At 35.1% G+C, this 22,930-nt stretch overlaps 1 protein-coding gene across 4 annotated transcripts in view; it reads left to right on the forward strand.

The window, feature by feature from the left end:
• The window catches only part of LOC149787717 (oxysterol-binding protein-related protein 8-like), a 146,097-nt gene that overhangs the window by 111,928 nt on the left and 11,239 nt on the right, over window positions 1-22,930 (forward strand). For all 4 annotated transcript variants that reach the window (XM_089973914.1, XM_089973915.1, XM_089973912.1 and 1 more), the window contains 9 exons: window positions 545-626; window positions 5,326-5,424; window positions 5,779-5,875; window positions 6,405-6,503; window positions 7,853-7,950; window positions 10,117-10,242; window positions 16,641-16,741; window positions 17,669-17,854; window positions 20,954-21,228. In XM_089973914.1, coding sequence (XP_089830040.1) covers window positions 545-626; window positions 5,326-5,424; window positions 5,779-5,875; window positions 6,405-6,503; window positions 7,853-7,950; window positions 10,117-10,242; window positions 16,641-16,741; window positions 17,669-17,854; window positions 20,954-21,228 — 1,163 coding nt within the window. The remainder of the gene's footprint in view (window positions 1-544; window positions 627-5,325; window positions 5,425-5,778; window positions 5,876-6,404; window positions 6,504-7,852; window positions 7,951-10,116; window positions 10,243-16,640; window positions 16,742-17,668; window positions 17,855-20,953; window positions 21,229-22,930) is intronic.

The raw sequence follows: 22,930 nt of genomic DNA on the forward strand, positions 1-22,930 counted from the left end.
AATGCTGACTTTTAATTTATGGTTCTTTGAAAAATCAAGAGAGATAGACTGGTTTCAGCATAAAATTAGACTAACTCATTACATGTGCCAGTATAAGTTGTAAAATCCTGTAAAGTAAAATGTATTAATAGTTAAAACTAATTTTTTCATGAATTTATTTTTTGTTCTTTTTGTTCCCCTTTAAAATTGCAAAAGTGTAAACCATAGAGCTTGTACTTGTAAATTGTAATTATTTTGATATGTGTCATGCAGATTTAAGTTCCTTGTTTTTGTTTTGATAAGCCCAAACATCTGGTTGTGACTTCTCCAAATATTTCATGACAGTACTATAATTGGTTAATTTCATAGATAAATTTTCAGTATTACTCTCAGTCCTTATTATTAACTATGCATATGGAAGCAAATTATTCAAGCTGTTCATTTTATTGTTGCTGGAATTACTTCAAGAATTTTTTCTTTCTATTTTTATTACTAGAATTTTTGTTATCATGTTCACTTTGATTCCCTAATGAAAATTGTATATATAATTAACTTGTCAATTCAGAGCAGTGTTGCAGGAAGACCCATACACAAGAATTAAAACAGTTGTAAAGTGGTACCTCTCCGGATTCTACAAGAAGCCAAAGGTAAGATGCAGGTTGTGTATAGTTGGAATTAATCTTGTGTTGAGGAAGAAAGACAATATTAATCAGTTTGCTTAAGCCGTCTGTTAAAAAATTGTCAGGTTTGTGTGTTAGAGCAGAACTTGTACTTTGTACAGGTAGAGTAAAGGAAATTGGTGTATGATTCCTAAGATTTTAATGCAGTTATTTCCCGCATGGAAGAAATAACTTGTATCCATATTAGAGATACCAGTAGTGTTCATTGTTTTTAACACTAAAAAGATGCATTACTTAAATAACTTATGGTCAGTTAAATTTTTCATTCAGTGGCAGAAATTCTTGAAATATATAAAATAATATCATAATCCAGATTAAACTTCTTTTTCCTATTTGAAAGTCATTTACAAGTTACAGTAATGTGAGACATGGTCACTTTGACCTCTAAATGTGCTAAATTTATTGTAGAAATGTGATAAAATTTTTGTGTTTAATAATAATGTAACTATGTAATTTCAACATATTGTGCAAAGTTGTTCATTGAGAAATAAGATGGACTGTATTCTGACCATTAATTGTATATACCTGTCTTAAATTATATCAGGTGTAATTTGTTGTGTTTTACCTCCATCTGTTTGAAAGTTTAATTATATAGGAATTAACTTTATTTGGTTGGAGAGATTTTTATTAAATTTTGCCAAGACTAGATGGTGTGTCGGACACCATAGCATGCTTCAAGGTTGAGGTCACGTTATGGAAAATGGAATTCTGTTGTTTCCCTGTTTAATGAAATAACTTTTGAATCGTGAAGATAGTTGATAAAACTTGAGCATCTTTTACATCTTATGTAAGCTGATTGTTATCAGTGATTCCCTTTATGCACATTTGTGCATCAGAGACACATGTTGGAAATATCTGACGCACACATTTTGTTGCCATGCATATTTTTGATGCAAAGGATTCACATAATGCGATCAAAATTTATTCAGTATCCAATGCATAAGATGATGGATGGCATCGTATATACTTCGAGCATATGCATTGTTGTGACAGAGTAGCTTCCCCAAATATCGCGAGCTCTCATGCGATTTCCATCGACCTCAGCAACATGTTGTCCACACAAACTAACCTCAGTGCTTGTCAAACTAGAAAATGATCTCCAGATGAAAACAGCGTGTACTCAGAATCACTAGCCAGGAAAGTAAAAGAATGATACTGAACACAACAGAATAACTGGATTGTAGCTTTAATGAAGAATGGAGAAAATAATTCTCTTGATTGGAATACGGCACATCCATTGGGAGTACTGGTGTGAATTGTGATCTCGTGATTGTGAAAACAGGGTTTAAGAATTTTCAAAATTCTGCTCTTGTTCATCACAAGATATGTAGAGAACACATTATCACCCAAGGCATTCTTTCACAACAAAGAAATCTGTAAGCTTGCAGAGACAATAGCAATATTTGGATAATTACAGAGTGGGGGGGGGCATTGCAGATTTTCTTGGTTTGTAACTTTGCTGCAATAAGAGAAAGATTTCAAAGTTTAAGTATAACTTACTAAAAGAAGATGAATCATTAGTCTCTTTGATTTATGGATAAATGTGTTTTAGGAGAAAGTCCAATAAAACCGATGAAAATACACATTTTATAACAAGCAGTAAATTAACTTCCATTTGGTTAAAAAGATTTATTTGGGTTTTGGTATTGGCTTATATATATTATATGTAATGTGTTGGTTTATAAAACTGCTTCAAAAAGACAGAGACTATCAAAAATATGACTACAAACTAATAGGACAATGAACTGTTACAATTATTCTATGAATAAACAGTGCATTTGTATGTTAATTGTGCATGTTTGTTTATTTGCAGTTTTTAGACACACAGAGTATGTAGTGCAACTTGCAATTTCCTATTATTAGCAGAAATGTATGGGTCATATAGAAACTTATCAATACTTTCTTGACCCCCACATTTTTCTACTTGACCTCCAGTTCTGACACCAAGGTTTTTTTGACCCTCAGTTTTACACCCCAGGGGGATACACTGGCTGTGTACCATAGTTGCATCCTATGTCAGGGTCAAGATCATGGCAATATAAAATGTACCTCTGTGACTTGTGTCCTGATTCACAGTATAACTTTTAACAAAACTTTTTTGAAGTATATATCATGACTTGACAATGTGTCACATACCATAGCCACAGCCTCAAAGGTCATGGCATGGGAAAACATCAATCAGTGACCTTTATCCATGTATTTTTATAACTTCTTAAGCAGTGGAGATATCTTAATCAGACTTGACCAGCATGTTATTAAATCTTGACTTAACAATATTTTGCCATATTTGTCACACTCCTTCATTAAGGACAGTCTGCTCAGTTGGCCTAAGCGGTTAGAGCATTCACCTCAGATGCAGAGGTCTTGGGTTGTCAGTGGTTTGGGGGACTGTCCCCAATGGGATACAGGTTTTTCTTTTTTAGAGTAACCAGGTGTAAAGGACATGAAAATCATGGGTTGAATATGCAAGAAAAATAATGTCCAATTTTCACCCTTCAGCACATGTGCAGCAGAAATAACCAATCAAAAACAACATCTTTTATACACCTAAACATCCAATCACATGAAAATTGCTTGGAAACAGATGTGTTTGGATCATGTCGTTTAGGAGAAAATGAAAAGAATTTTCAGGGAGCAATGAGTAATGGGAGCCCTAAATATTATAATTGAGACCACCTTATAATGAGGTATGTTCCAACAAAATGCTCCTTGTAACATTGGTAATGGAAGTAATAATTGTGACCCATGTTATAAGAGACAGAGCTTTATACAATGGTATGTTCTAAAACAGTACTCCCTCATTGTAACACTGTTAATGGGCATCATAAATGTGACCCGCATTATATATGAAACCACTTGATCAGAGTTATGTTCCTGTAGAATGCTCTCTTCTTATAAAATATGTTCATTAGGGCCATTAAAGTAACTCAAAATGGACAGTCATTATGGCATGCCATTAAATTAACTCAAAATGGACAGTCATTATGGCATGCCATTAAAGTAACTCAAAATGGACAGTCATTATGGCATGCCATCGAAGTAACTCAAAATGGACAGTCATAATGGCATGCCATTAAAGTAACTCAAAATGGACAGTCATTATGGCATGCCATTGAAGTAACTCAAAATGGACAGTCATTATGGCATGCCATTGAAGTAACTCAAAATGGACAGTCATTATGGCATGCCATTAAAGTAACTCAAAATGGACAGTCATTATGGCATGCCATTAAAGTAACTCAAAATGGACAGTCATTATGGCATGCCATTGAAGTAACTCAAAATGGACAGTCATTATGGCATGCCATTGAAATAACTCAAAATGGACAGTCATTATGGCATGCCATTGAAGTAACTCAAAATGGACAGTCATTATGGCATGCCATTGAAGTAACTCAAAATGGACAGTCATTATGGCATGCCATTGAAATAACTCAAAATGGACAGTCATTATGGCATGCCATTGAAGTAACTCAAAATGGACAGTCATTATGGCATGCCATTGAAGTAACTCAAAATGGACAGTCATTATGGCATGCCATTGAAGTAACTCAAAATGGACAGTCATTATGGCATGCCATTGAAGTAACTCAAAATGGACAGTCATTATGGCATGCCATTGAAGTAACTCAAAATGGACAGTCATAATGGCATGCCATTGAAGTAACTTAAAATGGACAGTCATTATGGCATGCCATTGAAGTAACTCAAAATGGACAGTCATAATGGCATGCCATTGAAGTAACTTAAAATGGACAGTCATTATGGCATGCCATTGAAGTAACTCAAAATGGACAGTCATTATGGCATGCCATTGAAGTAACTCAAAATGGACAGTCATTATGGCATGCCATTGAAGTAACTCAAAATGGACAGTCATTATGGCATGCCATTGAAATAACTCAAAATGGACAGTCATTATGGCATGCCATTGAAGTAACTCAAAATGGACAGTCATTATGGCATGCCATTGAAGTAACTCAAAATGGACAGTCATTATGGCATGCCATTGAAATAACTCAAAATGGACAGTCATTATGGCATGCCATTGAAGTAACTCAAAATGGACAGTCATTATGGCATGCCATTGAAGTAACTCAAAATGGACAGTCATTATGGCATGCCATTGAAGTAACTCAAAATGGACAGTCATTATGGCATGCCATTGAAGTAACTCAAAATGGACAGTCATTATGGCATGCCATTGAAGTAACTCAAAATGGACAGTCATAATGGCATGCCATTGAAGTAACTTAAAATGGACAGTCATTATGGCATGCCATTGAAGTAACTCAAAATGGACAGTCATAATGGCATGCCATTGAAGTAACTTAAAATGGACAGTCATTATGGCATGCCATTGAAGTAACTCAAAATGGACAGTCATTATGGCATGCCATTGAAGTAACTCAAAATGGACAGTCATTATGGCATGCCATTGAAGTAACTCAAAATGGACAGTCATTATGGCATGCCATTAAAGTAACTCAAAATGGACAGTCATTATGGCATGCCATTGAAGTAACTCAAAATGGACAGTCATTATGGCATGCCATTAAAGTAACTCAAAATGGACAGTCATTATGGCATGCCATTGAAGTAACTTAAAATGGACAGTCATTATGGCATGCCATTGAAGTTCCTTCAGTTTAAATTTGTTTTGCAGGGTCTGAAGAAGCCATATAATCCAATAATAGGAGAAACATTTAGATGTTACTGGCATCATCACAAAACAAACAGTCGGACATTCTATATAGCAGAACAGGTAAAACAATATCATTCTTTGTTGCTGTTAATAATACATAATTTTAAAAATGTCTTTGAGAGACTTATATTTTTTATTTTATATACATTTTAAAGAATTTTTACATCCTTAGCTCCCATTTTTTATCTTGTAGTCCTTCATGTTAATGTTTGCTTGGAAGGGTTCATTATCCTAAAGTTTTTTGTAGTTCTTTGTATTTATGTTGGTAGAATTTAACTTTTCAGCAGTACCATATAGTTTGTATTGTGCTGATATGGTGTTAAAACCAAATATATACATATTGGTCACTACAGATAATTGAACATTGTTAACACAAAGTAGATCATCCCAGTGACATCATTTTGTTATTTTCAGATTTCCCATCATCCCCCCGTCTCGGCATTCCATGTGACCAATAGACAAGATGGCTTTAACATTAGTGGTAGTATACTGGCCAAGTCAAAATTCTATGGTGAGTTTAACATAAAATCCATGCAGCTATTGCATTTGTGACAAGGAAGGAGCTACTTTCTTTTGATAAAATTATGTCAGTTTCTATGATGGTTCTATAACAAGTTGGATATGCTAGCAATGTGGTAATCTTACAAAAGGATTGACTTATATTGTTACCGTTCAAACAACTCTATTTCTTATTCAATCAAGCAAAAATTTAAGTAGGTTTATACAATCAAGATCTTTTATGAATATGATTGTGAGTGATAAATTAAGCCTTTATTTTTTAAAAAAAATTTTTAAAACTATAGTAAAATGGGTTACAACAGCATGATATTATGGTTGGGAAGATAGTTCATATAGTGTTTTATTCTTGAGATACTAGAGAAGCCTGCTTGACCAAATGGTCAACTTCAGGTTATGTAAATAGGTGAGTGATATAAACCCACTTTAAATTCTTGTTTATGCAGTTGAAACTCTAAAAAAATAAACTCTTTTGAGATGTTTTTCATATTTATACACATTTGTAACTTGATCATACATTTCAGGGAATTCATTGTCAGCCATACTGGATGGTACTGCCAAACTGACCTTTTTGAAGCGAGGAGAAGATTATTATATAACCATGCCTTATGCTCACTGTAAAGGTAAACTCTCAAATATAACTATACAATTAGACCTGAAACAAATAGCTAGATTTTGCAAATATTAAAATAGAAAATTCATATTCAAACTTTTGTTTGTTTACCAAGTGATGCTTGGCAGCACTATTTAAAAGAAAAAAGGAGGTGTAATGTAAACTGCAAAAAATTAAATTAGTCTTCAGGAAGACAAGGGCCCTGGGTGGCAGAGTAGTCTAAAGTACATGCCTTTACCAATCACTGTCATCTCGCCTCTGTATGCATGGGTTCAAGTCTCAGGCTCAGCCAGTGTGGGTATGCGAAAAAGCTCTCCATGGGTCAGTGTATCTTTAGATCCTCTTCCACCACCAGTTGTACTGGCTGCCATGTAAAGCCTATCATGTGCTGAAAAATGATGTTAAACCCAAATCAACAACAAGAAGAAAACAACTTTAGACCCACTGAATCACCTGAAACTCCCAAACACTGGATAATTATAGTATTGAAATTCAAAACAGATTGCTCACATTGCCATTTTTAACTCTTCTAGTATAGACCTTTAAGAGTGTTTGGGCTGGTCTGCTGTAGTACATTAGAACAAGTTAAAGGCTTTTAAAGAATAGTTTAGTCCTGTTAAGTCTGAAGATAAATAGTAGATAACATTCTTTTAATTTTAGTCTTAATCTCCTTGTAAATTACACAAGGACAGTTTAATGTAAATTATGTGTAATTTAATGTAAATTATGTGTAATTAGATGCCGAAGTTCACAGAGTTTTCAGTACAGCTTGGTGGTCAGGATGAGTTGGTGGAGATTTCCTTAAATATCACAGTAGACAAAGAAAAATGATGGATCTAGTAGCTTAATTAATATTGAGAAACATCTTAATTTTATCCATTCACATTCAGTGAATATTTTCAAAGGAATATTTAGTAGTTGTTTCAGCTTTATATGAAATCAACTATACTAGACAGATGTGTTAATTAATACCATTCAAGCAGGATAAATTTGGTAAAGGCCAAGAGGAAGTTGTCTCTGCTGCTGTTGAAAACAAATCGGCAAGGGTACTCTACTGAAAACAGGAATAATGTACAATGTTTTCAACATGTCAAGATATATTTGTTCCCTACCATTTTTCTTTGTTTATTGCTATTTTAAAGTGTTGGTGGTGGGGTGTCTGTCGCACATTTTCAGGTAAAATCTTTTTTTTAAATTAAATTAATTTTAATCTCATTTAGTATTATCTTCTAAGTAAGACTAGTTTAATATAATTATACGGAAAAAATAATTCAAGTAAAGTTAATAATGATAATCAATGATGAGATGAAAGTCCAACACTGTAATGGGAGAATTTATAGCTATAATGTCTTGTTTTAGGGATATTAATTGGAACTTTGACAATGGAGATGGGTGGAAAGGTTACCATTAATTGTCCAAAAACTGGTTATAGATGCGAACTGGAATTCAGGTTGAAGGTAAGTTCTTATTATCATTTCTATCTCTCCTCTGACTGAAGGTATTGGTGGATATGTGTGTGTTTGGAGTTAAATCGCTATGACGATGTCTGTTGTGTGGCAGTTTGTAGTTTGTCTAGCAATGAGGCATCATGCCAAAGACATGAAGCATCATGTCCCAGTCAGATTATCCTGACACCAAGCCAACCAGTCCTTACACTAGCGTTTTAAAGCTGAGTACCTAGTGAGGCAGCTGTTAGTACCATTTTAATAAGTATTTGGTATGACTTGGCTGTGGCTTGAACCTGCAACCTCCTGCATCCAAGGCAGGTGTTCTAACCACTTGGGCAACTGGTGCAGTCTTACTGGTGGACATATCAATAGTAATGTACATTTGTTTGTAGGAGCTGTGTTGGCTCCATGGTTAGTGTACTGGTCTCAAGGCTGCAAGGGTGTGGGGTCTGATCCAAGCAGTGGGTCAGCTACCATGGTTGGCGTGTCTCTGGGCAAAGAACTTTGCTCAAGTTGCCTCAGCACTAAATAACCTGTCAGTGTTTATGTGCCATAAAACAGAACCCAGACCATGTTTGTCTCCATCCATTTTAGGGTTCGTTCTTAATCCCATTGATCAGATATATATATATATATATATATATATATATATATATATATATATATATATATATATATATGTGTGTGTGTGTTTGTGTTATGACAAAGAGAACACTACAAACTTGATTTATATTGTATGAATCGCCTCATTCAAAAATTTGGTATTTATTGACAGGTTCAAAGAAACAAAATAGGCATGTTCTCAAATTTTAAAATATCTCTGTTATGTAAAACAGAAAGTATCCTACTGACACAGATATCATGGCCAACTACACTTCAAGTAGGTTAGCAACCTCGGGTCCTTTTGAGCCTCTTGTTTATTGATTAAGCATTAAATGAGTTTTATTTCCTGTATTCAGCTGCATTATTCAGAGGAGTTGTGGCTCCCAGATTACTTCTTCTCTTTAATGTTGGTTTCAGCATTATGCTACAAAGGATTTTAAAATGTTTAATTTATTTTATTTTTAGCCATAATATTAATAAGAATTCAGATGAATTTGGTATTTGGCTTCATGATGCAATGGAGTTATTGCCCATGATTTCCAGTGCTGAATTTTGCAGTATAACTTCACCTATGACATTTGAATGTTATAATTCAGTTTAATGTTGATTAGATATTGGATGAGTTTAATATTCAGCATCCTCTTCACATGAAATTAATTATAATAATTTAATATCATTAATAGTTGAACTGGGGCCCCGAGTGGCCGAGTGGTCTAAAGCGCTCACCGTTCCAGATCACTGCCATCTCACCTCTGTCTGCGTATGTTCGAGTCCAAGGCTCAGCTAGCGTGGGTACATGGGAAAGCCTGCCAGTAGCTTCTCGTGGGTCGGTGGTTCTTTCCTGGGTTTTCCAGGGTTCTTCCTCCACCAGTTATACTGGCCGCCATATATGGCCTACCTTGTGCTGAAAAATGGCGTTAAACCCTACAACAGCAAAAAAAAAAAAATAATAGTTGAATTGTGGCCCATTTTTTCAAACTGTTGTTTATGCACCCTTGCAGTTCCAGTGAATTTCTTGTGCATCTTTATATTAGGATTCCATTATATAGTTATTTTTGTCCATGTGTCTCTCCATCTGACACTCATTAGTGCAGTAGTCTGCTGTATTGAAGGATTGCGATGAAACATGGTAAACATCGTGGTTATAATCTAAAGATGTCCTTCCACAATTTTTATTTGACTTATTGGCTTTTTTGTCTTATAGCTTCATGCAGTGTGTAACACAATCTCCTTACCACAACTGGTCCCAAAGTTTTTGATGATGTCATATTATGTTAATTTTGCATTAGTAATAGATATTGCCAGCAATACATATGATCAGCACAGGGGATCAGCCATTTATCTCAAAGCTATCTTTATGCCAATTTTTATATACAATTTATCATCACCATACATGTGATTCTACTGGCATTAGGCCAAAAATACCATTTTAAAGGTCATCTACTGCACTTGCCATTTTATAGTTGAAATCTACCACTTTTGAAAATTGATAGAATTTGAAGCACAGTATAAATACAATTCGCAACTGATGAAATAGTTACTTAGATGCCAGTTTATATCTATCTGTTTCAGCCTTTCCTTGGTATTGGTGAGGCATCCAATAAGATATCAGGCAAGTTCAAGGTGGGCACTGATACACTTGCCACCTTGGAAGGATACTGGGATAGTGAAGTATACTTCAAAGATAAGACAACAGGAGTAAGTTAACAGTTTATGTATATGCTCTGGTGAAAGACACAATTGAGTCATATCTTGTGCAATTTTTTAATTTTTTCAAAATTTATTTTTACCATTAACTGATCAAGGTAAACCACTCCCTCAGTAAGTCGTGCCCTGATAACTGGAGAATCTGCTTATAATGTGGGATCCTGTGTAGATCCCACATTTTTATGAGGAAATATCAAATAATTAACCCATATTTATTGAGTGTGAAATTTTTTAAAATCAAATTGGTAACTGGAACCTTGATATATTTCTCATTTTTTTTGTCAGAAACAGTGGATAGTAGAAAAAATCGAAAATACTGTATTGCCATTTTGTTTTTGCAAAAATTAATGAGAATATAACCCTGATCATAAACAGTTAAGGTGGTTTTTATGGTGGTTTTATTGCTTTGAATTTTTGTTTAACCTCGTATTTTGATATTTTAAAATTTGGGAAGGTTCCCATTTAAAACGGCTTCAGAAATATGCAGGGGTACAATTTAGATATGTCCAATGGCAAGTATTGTTTTGCAGAGTGTATGATATAAATTGTGATTGACTTTGAGTAAGTTCATAAGTGAGGCACTGAATAAAGAAACAAGTGATTAAGAAATGAATCGCCATTTTGATCGTGCAGAAAGGTCACTTATCTTTTCATTTATTAATTTCTTAACCAATTTTATGTTTTTACTTGAATCAAGAAGAGAAGTTCACATTTCAAGCGGCTTTTAAAAAATACAGATTGATATACGTCCAACTACCAATATATTTTTTTCTAAGCATGTTTGATATACTACCAAATGTAAAACAACTATTTCTTGCCTCATTTAAAACTTAACTGACTGTTTGATAACTTCCCGTAAATTGTAATTGAGGTATCGAATAATGAAACAGGAGATTAAGAAATCAAATAATCACCATTTATAATTCATTTCACTTTTTTAGTACTTTTTACCACATATTCTGATGTTTTCTTTATTTGAATCAAGAAGAGAAGTTGACCTTTCAAATAGCTTGGTCAAAATATGGGTTTTTAAGATGTAGATTTTTTTAATACTTTTTGAACCACGTGTATTGATTTTTTATTTGACTCAAGAAGTTCACATTTCAAACGGCTTTGAAAAATTTCCAGTGTACAATATAGATACATGAAACTACAAATTGCTGAGAATATGTTTCATATAATACCAAATGAAAAACATAACTATTGTTGCTTCAAATAAAACTGTCCTGACATTTTTTAACTTCGCATATCACAGTTAATAATGAAATGGGAGATCAGGAAATAAATAAATAATCCCCATTTAAATCTTACAGAAAGACCTTTAATAATCTCTTGCTGAAATGGCAGTCCTTTCGTTGAGCTACTCTCATTCATTGATTCACCCTTGCTTCTTTACTGGTAAGAAAATACAATGATTCGTCATTACAGTGGCTACTGGTGTTTTTTAACAACTGGGCAAAGGTCATTACAGAACATTACTAAAATATTATGCTAAAGCGAATACCATAGAACATTGGTCAGCTAGTCTTTTTGTTTCATACAAACATAAAATATAAAATCCTTGTAATTTTCTATTGTCAATTTTAAGTCACTGACTCCTTCAAATCGATTCATAGATATACTATCAGTTAAGTGCTTGACTGTATTGTTTTGACTGAGATATAATTAACATTTAATTGTGAACCTATTTTGTGATACACCCCTCTATTGTTATCTTTATTGGCGAGTATGAATAACAAGCAATGCATATGTTAGATTACTTGTCCTTATATCTATATGGACAGTGGCCTTTATTGACAGATTTTCATTTCCCTAAAGATAGCCTCATTTCCCTATTGGTAGCCTCGCTAAATTGACCACTTTTGTTTAATCTTGCCCTTTGTTTTGTTTCATGTGGAATAGCCTGACCAAAGCTCTATGCATATTTAACTGGCTTGTAAATAACATTGCATAGCCATGTTGTTGTGATGTGACAATGCATATCGTAATTAAAACAAGAATCATTGATTTAGAGTTGTTAATTGATTATGGAATATAGTAATGTCCTAGTATATAACGTAAATAACAATCACAAGGTAACTAAAAATACAGAGTCACTGTTTCTGTTAGATTACAGGTTGCTCTTAATTTCTGGACATGGGCTAATATTGTTGCATACACATTTACTGATAAATAATACCCATAATACATGTTCAGACCATCTTAATCATTTTGCGAACATAACACACCATAAACAGCTACAAGGTATGCTCTAAATGCAAATCAGCTTGCACTCTGAGACATTATCATTTCAGACATTTTTCTCACTATCTCTCTCTCGTTCACTAATAACAAAAAAGGTATTTTTGAGTCCTTTTATTTTTATTGTTATATATAATTTTTCATACTCAGAAATTAATTTTAAAAAAATTTTGTGTATTAAAAATTACATGAAATATGGTAAGTGCTGTGTTTTTTGATACCTGAATTGAGATGTATTCATTGTATTAATGAACTGAATTAAAACCAGACCTGCTTTTTATTGTTACTTTAATTAGTTCTTTTGTATCAAATCAAATAGAGAGAGAGTGTAATAAAAGACAAGGAAAAATAATTGCACATCCTACATATTTAGGAGCTCATGGCCCTGGTCATGTGTCAGGTCAACTCATTTCAATTGATCAAATGTAACTAAGCAGCCTTCTGTTTTTAAAAACCAAAATCCCTTGGCACCAACAAGTTTGTGTTCAGAAGTATCCCACTAGGATGGTAAGCCCTCTAATTTGGCCTGCAGCCAGTATATTAGTCCAGCAAGTTGACTCATCATCAGCAGACACCCTGCAGCCAGTATATTAGTCCAACAAGTTGACTCATCATCAGCAGACACCCTGTAGCCAGTATATTAGATATTAGTCCAACAAATTGACTCATCATCAGCAGACACCCTGAAGCCAGTATATTATCCAACAAATTGACTCATCATCAGCAGACACCCTGCAGCCAGTGTATTATCCAACAAATTGACTCATCATCAGCAGACACCCTGTAGCCAGTATATTAGACCAACAAATTGACTCATCAGCAGACACCCTGCAGCCAGTATATTAGTCCAACAAATCGACTCATCATCAGCAGACACCCTGCAGCCAGTATATTATCCAGCAAATTGACTCATCATCAGCAGACACCCTGCAGCCAGTATATTATCCAACAAATTGACTAATCATCAGCAGACACCCTGCAGCCAGTACATTATCCAACAAATTGACTCATCATCAGCAGACACCCTGCAGCCAGTATATTATCCAACAAATTGACTCATCATCAGCAGACACCCTGCAGCCAGTATATTAGTCCAACAGATTAACTCATCATCAGCAGACACCCTGCAGCCAGTATATTAATCCAACAAACTGACTCATCATCAGCGGACACATAATTGGTTTACGATGGAAATTTTATGAATTTTTGATGATTTCTGAATTCTGTAATGACAATTGTGCCAACATGTCGATAAAGTAACTAACTTTAGTCGATACAGAGAGGTTTGGAATCAAATTACCTGTACTGCTGTATATTCTTCAGATTTTGGGTTTTTACGCTTGAATAATTACTAGCTATTTTTAGCATGGATGATTATAAAGATAAAAAATGCCATCCGCTGAGAAGCACAGTCTTGTTCAACTCCAACCAGCATGACACCCAGTCGTCATAAGTGCAAATGGTATGTTGGACATTATGACTTCTCTCATCTAGATAACAAAATGCAAATGAAAGGGTACCAGACTGAAACCTGTCAGTCATGTGGCAGGTTCACGTCCTTTGTAACACTGCATTTCCTGTTGGTGCTCATGTAGTCAAAACATTCCCCATTTAGAAGGAACAACAAAAACATTTAAACTAAATGGAGGGATAGAGAGTCCTTTTGTTGAGAAATTGTATGTCGGAAAGAGTCCAATTAACATCATCATTTAAGGATTGATCATGTACTTGGGGGGGGGGCCATTACATTTTCTTTCAAGCCAGGATATTTTTGTTTCTTTTCCATCAAAGTAAACAAAATTTCAAGTAACATAATTCTTTAAGTTGCATTAATATAAACTGAAAATATTGTCAAAATTGTTGCATAACATAATATTAAAATATGAAATATTTTAAAGTTCATTACAACTTTTTGACTTTTTATTCAATTATTACTCACATCTGTGTGATCCCCTTCTAGATAGGCTACCTCTTTTTTAAGGCCAATTTTCTGCTGTAGATGGAGTGGCCTTTTAAGATCGAATCTAACAATATGAAGAATATATTTTTTTAAGCAAACCAAAACAGTGGTCCCATCTCGAATTAGAGATGTAATGATTTATTATAACTTGTCAATATTTTCTGCTTCAGTATACTTCATTATATGTACTACTGCCAGAATACATCAATAAATACTGCATCATGAGTGTTGCAAATCATAATACATCATGAGTGTTAAATACATTCATGTAATAGTGCTGAAAGTGGTGTATCTCAGTATGCATAGATATGAAAATAGAAAGAAATTTGTAGAGTTTAGTCTATCCTTTTTAGGTATTACAGGTTTTTGCCTAGTTCTTTTCTTGTGTATTAGATTCAACAGCCATTAGTTGACATACCAGTACAAAGTAATAAAAAAGCGGACTTATTAACAGAACATGAACAACAGAAATTGTTATGTACAATGATACCAGAATCTACTTTTTTTTATTGCAAATTCAGGCATGAAAGACCAATTTTAGGTTAACTGTCAATACACTAAGGTTACTTCCAATCCCATAAAGCTTTGCTAACACCAAAATGGTGGGCATAATTTAAAAAAAAATAAAACAAATTGGCTGCATTAAAGCTTCTGAGAAATATTTCAGGTTTCAGGGCCAGATAATTACAAAGGCATTGTGTAGGTGATAAGAAAACCATATGTAGAATTTGCAAAATTGTCGTGAAATATTGAAGTGATGCTATTAACCTTGACATAAATATTACGGCACTCTCTAATTAGAACAGGCTTCATTATAATGCAATTCTGGATATAACTCGGGGGTCTCAAACACATGACCCGCAGGATGCCTGTGGCCTGCCAAGCCATCATGTAGCCTGCAAAATGATTGGCATCACAAGGTGTCATGAAAGATAACAAAGGTGGTTGGCCCTTGAGCCATCAAAAATGCCCTCATGTGTCCCTTTGGGTATTTTGAGTTTGAGACCCCTGATATAACTTGATACCCCTGAACAAAGTCATACCTATGTATAACAATATGGATTGAAAGATGACTTGGTGAAGCATGGTGTTATTTTTTTATTTCCTTTTCAAAACAGTTATTTAAAAAATGTTAGTAGTTACCGAAATTGGGTATTATAAGCTATTCTCAATATATTGTCATTCAGTATATACCATATGTACATACTTATAAGTCGAGTCAAACTGCAAATACAAAGATCCTGATCTGCTGTAGCATAATGCACCTGCAAACCAGGGTATATATTGTTCTACTGATTACTCCTGACAAAGTGCACAGCCCAGATCTGCTGGCACATTATTCAGTGGCAGAACTGGGTCTGTGCAGTTGGACTTATAAGTGAGTATATATTGTAATTTAATGGGTGGTGATGGATCCTGATTACCATGTTATAATGAGGGAGAACTTGTAAAGACAAAAGGACATGGTAATAGTCATTATCATGATAAATGTTGTTTCATGGCTCATTTATTGCATTATGTATTGTATTACCTTCTAACTGTATGATACATATTGTTTTGTTTCACCACCCAAACATCATAATATGCATCAATATTGTGGCTAAGCAAGGAATGTACACCTCTTTCATGAGGTCTGTCCTGGGATGAAAAAGGTGCCTCATACAAGGGATGGTTTCTTGTGACGGAGACAGCATGGTAAAAGTACACTAATATATTGCGTGGTAAGGTGACCTTTTATGTGTGTGTGTGCATTTAGATTTTTAACGTAGCTTTAAAAAAAATCAGTCATATTGATACGGTGTTTGCAGTGTGACAGTTTATAGTGATGACTAGCACTGGAGCATCATGCTGCAGACATGCAGCATGATGTCCCACCCAGTCACATTATCCTGACACCAGGCAGACCAGTATACTAACCTCTTAATGCTGAGCAACTAGTGAGGCAGTTGTTAGCACCATTTTTTTGTCCTTGATATGATTCAGCTAGGGCTAGAACCCACTACCTCCTGCATCTGAGGCAGACACTCTGAAAACTAGGCAACCAGAGTGGTGACCATTTCTGAGGTAGCTTCCCTTGAGAGAAGTCTAATAAGAGCAGAACCACAATATTGACCAAATTTTGCACATGTATCTAAGAGAGAAGCATATAATGAAAGACGTTACTATTTTTATCCATCTTTTCAAACAGGAATCATCCCAGTTTTGGTGTCCCAATGCTGAGGTGAAGGCCAGGCGATTGAAGCGTTATACAGTTCCCATTGAAATCCAAAATGAAAATGAATCAGAGAGGTAAGGAAGAATACTCATGTCACACATGGTCATGTAATCTTGAATTATGGATTCACACTAACTACCAGAATAGTATACACTATTTGGAAAACATATCTATGTAGGTGCATTTATGATTGTGTCAGATTTCACAAAACATCAATTATTATTGCATCTGATCTGAACCCCGACCCCACCAAATTCATATGTAAATTTTAGAGGTTGGTTTGTTGATTGATGTTTAATAGCACATCAGAATGTGAAAACGTTTATGAAAATTCATGGTCAAGTTTACTTGGACTGTAAGAAAAATGTTTTCAACACAACTTGAGTTCTCCTTCTCTTGCTGCCAATCTTTGTGGATTTATTGTACTTAGGGTAGAAAAAACCATATTGATTTTGGAAGGAAAAGAAAAATGGTCAAGATAAGTGTGAAAGAATAAAATGGTTTCTGCACAAAGCACAATAGAATTTGTTCTACATAACTTACCTGTGAATTGGTGCCAAGGGATTCTGGCCATAAAGAGGAGGTGGCCACTGATCAGGGGGGCCATTCATGAGGGGGACTGCTGTGTGTGTGTGTGTATGCACATATGTGTGTGTGTGTATATATATATATATAGAGAGAGAGAGAGAGAGAGATATGGAAAGTATGTCATTAATTTGTTTGCTTTAATTGACTTCTTAAGAGCTAATATCAATGAATATTAAAAACCACCAGCTGAATATTTCTGTAGGAAGCACCATACTGCAGTTCTAACATTAAGGGTATTATGCTTTTTGGGTGGCATACTTTATGCTTTTTACTTAATTGAACTAAATTTGATGAAGCATTTTCAAATTTGTTGAAAACTAGGCAACCAGAGTGGTGCATACGTCTGAATATTTTGAATTTGGAAATAAATCTCCATTGAGAAAACATTTGGACTAATACATTTGTTTTGTCAGGTTGTGGAAGAACCTAAGCGATGCAATTATCAGTGGAGACATGCAGAAAGCCACACAGGAGAAGTATATACTGGAGGAACGCCAGAGACAGGAGGCTAAGGAGAGGAAAATCAAGATGGTACAGTGGGTGCCAAAACTATTTGAGCAAGATCCAATCACTGGGGACTGGGTATATAAATATGTTGAGTAAGTGACACCATGTCAAAAATATATAAAGTATTTATCAGACTTTAAATGCTTCTCTGATCTAATATTTTGGGAGATTATCCCCTTTACATGGATTTACAGCCATTGAGAATGTGTTCTGGATGTGACACCAGTCTATTACAGGTCAACCTCCTAAGATTTTGCCCTTTGCAGCTGATTTGACTGAAGGTATTAAAGCTCTAATATAATACCAGATTGGGGGTGGGGTGGTGCAGATATAAAATTTAGCATTTTTGTTGAAAAAGGCAATGGTAATATTGGTTAGTTTCAGTGATCATAGATCATGAAATGGCTTCCAGTTCAGTTCTAAAATATGGTTGGTTCATTTGAAATCGAGGCTACCATGCCAGTCTTTAACCACCATATTGGATTGTGCAAAGCAGTTACTGCTTATCACGTTTGTAATATTCAACTTCTAGTCATGTTGAAAAGGAAAGCAGAAGATTCTGAATTTTTTCCAGCAAAGAAAAGAAAATGGAACTGGAAGGACAATTAGGATGTAATGTTTAGATTTTTGAAACCATCTAGTAATGGAGAAAACTTAGCTTTTTGCAAATTGTGTCATTGTGATTTCACTATCAGGCATGGAGGTGCCCATGGCATAGAAACAGCATGAAAAAGATAATAAACATAAGTTATGCTGCCTCATCATTAACAACACAGACTGAACTTATGTTTATAAATACCAGAGAGAACCTTGCTCTAATTTGATCTTGGGTTTTCACGATAAAACTTAATATTGCCACTCCTAAATGGTATGCCCTATTGACATGGGGTTTTCACAAGAAAACTGGTTATTGCCTCTCCTAATTGGAAAGCCCTATTGACATGGTATTTCACAAGAAAACTAAGAAATCTAGTTGGTCCCTAATAAAAAGGTTGCTGACTTCAAATGTAGCTGCCACATTAAACATTTTGAAAATCTTGTCAATCTTTCTCTAGAAGAAAGTGCCAAATCATGAATTCCTGGAAATTCTTTATCGACAATAAAGTGTCAGCCCCTTAAAGGGCCTTTTGTTTAACTCTATAAGTGATAGACCAGAAGAACTTGTGGGATGAAAGTTGAAAGTTGTCTGTCATTAGTACAAGTTTGTTATTGCTACTTTTCTTTGCCTAGACTACTTACAGGAATGCCTTGAAACTTAGTACACATTAATTGCAAGGTCTACTTGATCATAAATGAAAATGGTGCTGCTTAGACAACCAATATGGCCACCATAGCAGTCATCTTGAAATTGTTTTTATTGTGGATCCTCTTGAATGTATGGTCATATAAATGAGAGGTTTTCTTTTAAAGACTTACAACGTATAGTTGGTCCAAAATGAAACTCTAATCCTGGGTTGCCAAGTGGTCTAAAGCACGCTCTGTCCACATGAGTTCAAGCCTGACTTTGACCATTGTGGGTATGTGTGAAAAAGCTTGCCTGTAGTTTCCCTTGGGTCACTGATTCTTCCTCCACAAATATGCAGGCTGCCATGTGCTGAAGAAACTACAGCATTAGGCCCAGAAAACCAAACCAAATCTACATGAAACGGATACCAGTCTGGTGTACTATATAACCACCATAGCATCCAGCTTGAAAATTTCATTATCACAACTTTTCCCAAATGGAAAAGTCTTATTGACATTGGATGGTCATGAACAAAAATGATTCCACTTGGGATATGGCAACCACAGTGGCCATCTTGAAAGTCTTTTTGTCGCTACTCCTTCTGAATGGGTTCTGACATACAATATGGCTGCCACAATGAAAAAATTGAAAATCTCATCAAAACTTCACTAGAAAGGATGGTTACAGTAGCATGTGGTTTTCACCACAAGTTCGAAAGAAAAAATAGTCTTATCCTGAATTCCAGGAAATTCTTGAAGGACAGCAATATATCAGCCTCATTGAGGGAATCTTGTTGTTTTCCCTTTTTCGTTCTCTAAATGATAAACCTCCTAAGTAAATACTTTACTGCTGGAAATTAGAACTAGCATGACTGGCATTAGCTCCTGGGGGTGGGTGGATGCAGTCTTTATATGAGAACACTATGTGTGAATAAGTCCTTGTTATAACAAACTTGCGCATGATAAATAATTTTCAATAAATAAAGATAAAACTCAAGTTTATCTTCGTTATCGGCACAGCCGCAGTGATGATGTATTATGATAATGGCAATACATCATATGCATTAGAACAGCACAAAAGCTGTATAACAAAACTGCATATCCTCAATTGTGCAGTTCTTAAAACACTTTTAATATTAGATAATCAGAGAAATCTTTCATTGCTCAGTTACAAAATGTCACACACTTTTGATCATAGTTACTGATCTAGATGCAAAGAGTTTCCATGAACATGCTGAAAAAAAGCTTCTCACAGTTTTCATAGACTTAATCGATTTTGTCAGGAAACCAGACTAACTGTAGAGTTGGTGCCTAGACACTTGACTCTCACCTAGTTTCAACCAGTCATGTGTGGCTTCATGAGATCTCTTCTATATGCACAATAAGTCGGGTTGAACATGAATCTATGTTGTTCATGCAAATGCTTGAATAATCAAGACTTTGATTTTTTATTATAACATCTGAAAAAAAATCTGCTTCATCATTTCTGCTTTATGTCTTATAGATTCTCAAAGACGCGACATTTAAATAGAAGTGTCTTATTAATTAAAATGTAGCGTACAAGTATTGCACAGAATTGATAAATTTTTAGCTAAGTGGCAAGAACCACGTTATTTAAAAGGGATTGGGTTACACCTTTCCTCCAGTCTGATTTTCTCGTTATCATCATCTAATTGGCTGTTAGACATTGAAAACTTAATGAAACAGTAATAGGTGAAGCTTCATACTAAATTGTCAATGTTAATTGGTTATAATTGGAGACTACTTAGCCTACTATTCAGTACATTGTGAGATTGATCTATAGGTGTTTTCTTATTAGACTTTTTTTGGTACTGTTAGATAGTTCAATCTACTCAATCAGTTTATACATAGCATCAGCTCCCCCTCCCCACCTGCCACTTGTACATTTTGTAATTTGGTCTTTATGAGGTGTTCTTCTGAGTGAACTCGTTTCATTTTAATTTCAGTATGAGGCCTTGGGATTTAAGCAATGACATTGTACAGTACGAGAAGGACATGTGCATACAAGCCTGGACTAAGCACAAGACGCCTGTTGTACGGACATGTAGCATAACTAGTCTTGAGCAAACAACAGATACTCAGAAGCTAACCACTTCATCTCACATTACAAGGCCTTCCAGCAAACGTTTAAAGGTTGTGGGAGATATGCAAGAGGAAAGTGGCAGTTCTACAGGAGAGCTGGACAAAGAGCCAGAAAGTGATTTCTTAGAAATGGGACACAGTGAGTAGACTGAGTCTAGAAATTTACACTATTATTTGAATTAGCAACTCTGTAGTCATGATGAGAGCAATATCAGTAGAACTGCTATGATGCAATTCTAGGCAATTGCCCCTATGCTAGACATCACTATAAACTGCCACACTGCAGACGTCATTGCAATATGACTGAACAAAGATATGTTAAATATCCAAATCACACACACACATGTACACACACTCTACTGTCATTGTCTGACCGGAGCAGAGCAATACAGAAATGTACACAAGTGTGCATGTTACACACAAAAACCTCCACCTAAAAGGGAACAGGCACCTTTATAGATACTTGTAAAGTAAGTGCAACAATATCAATTACAAGGTAATTTCCTGTTGGGGGAAAAAGGCCCACAGGTTGCTTATATAAGTATAATCATTGAAGTTGGTGCCCAGATGCTACAAATGCCTTGTAATAGAAACTCAATCATTATGGAATTAACATAAATAGGGGTTTTCGTATGTGCTAGAAACGTGCACAAACAAAATATATATAGCTGAAGCTTAATGTGAAGTTGTTGAGGCTCCCTGTGCAAGTACCTATGTGTGTGATGATTACAAAGTGTTAGCAAATTGTAAATGTAGAGCTTTGTCAGCATTGGAAGAGAAAAAGTTGGAAATATAGATGGATTATGCTTTCCTTAGAAGTGAGAAAAAAAATCAACTTGTAATGGTATATCTTCCACATATATTCTGACTTCTGCAGGGTCTCTCGTGATGACATTATACTTCTTGGCAGAAGCAGAAGTAGTAACAGGTTCATATATTTTGCTGCCAGTCCTTGTATGTAAGGGGAGATTGCTCTGTCTCACTGCCATCTAGGTCAGCAGAAAACCTTTACCTCCATATTAGGTAAAAGTAGTATCTGGGAGGGCTTGATTTGCGAGGTAGTAATAGTTCTCCTAAGGTATTATAATTGGGTAAGTTTTCAAGAAAAAAACATTTTACTAGGAAGTATTGGTACCTAAAAATGAAATTGGTGAAATAAAGATATTTACTTGATCAAAAAGACTGACCTTAAGGGATTTGATTAATGGAGCATTATGAAACAGAAAGGAAATCTAGCATAGTAGTTAGCAAAGAACTGATTCAAGAAAGTGAAACATTGGTAGACCATACATTACTGAAAAATCATTTTGGAGCAGAAATACCTGTGAGCAGTGAAAGCATGTACATAACAACCATAAAGAACAGTTTTCAAACTTGTTCCAGCTGGCTAATCTAGTTATGTGTTCATCTTGCATATATTCTAAGGACCTCAACACTACAATAATGGTCACTATGTACTCTAAAGCTCTGTGTGTGTGTGTGTGATATGGATTTTTAATGTAGCTTTAAAAAAATTATCAATCATATCGCCATGATGTCTGCAGCGTGGCAATTTATAGGGATGTATAGCACTGTGGAGACCGCTCCAGTGTCCTAGTGGTTAGATTATCTGCCTCGGATGTGGGAGGTCATGGGTTCGATACTTGGCCAAGTCATACCAAAGACTTAAAAAAATTTTTACTAACAGCTACCTGGCTTGGCACTCAGCATTAAGAAGTTAGTGTTAGGACTGGTCAGCTTGGTGTCAGGATAATGTGAATAGGTGGGACATCATGCTACTTGTCTGCGGCATGATGCCCCAGTGCTAGGTATATAGATATAAACTGCCACACTGCAGACAT

Source organism: Sinohyriopsis cumingii, chromosome 11 (genome assembly GCF_028554795.1).
Source record: "Sinohyriopsis cumingii isolate HCF-2022 chromosome 11, ASM2855479v2, whole genome shotgun sequence".
Taxonomy (NCBI): Eukaryota; Metazoa; Mollusca; class Bivalvia; order Unionida; family Unionidae; genus Sinohyriopsis; species Sinohyriopsis cumingii.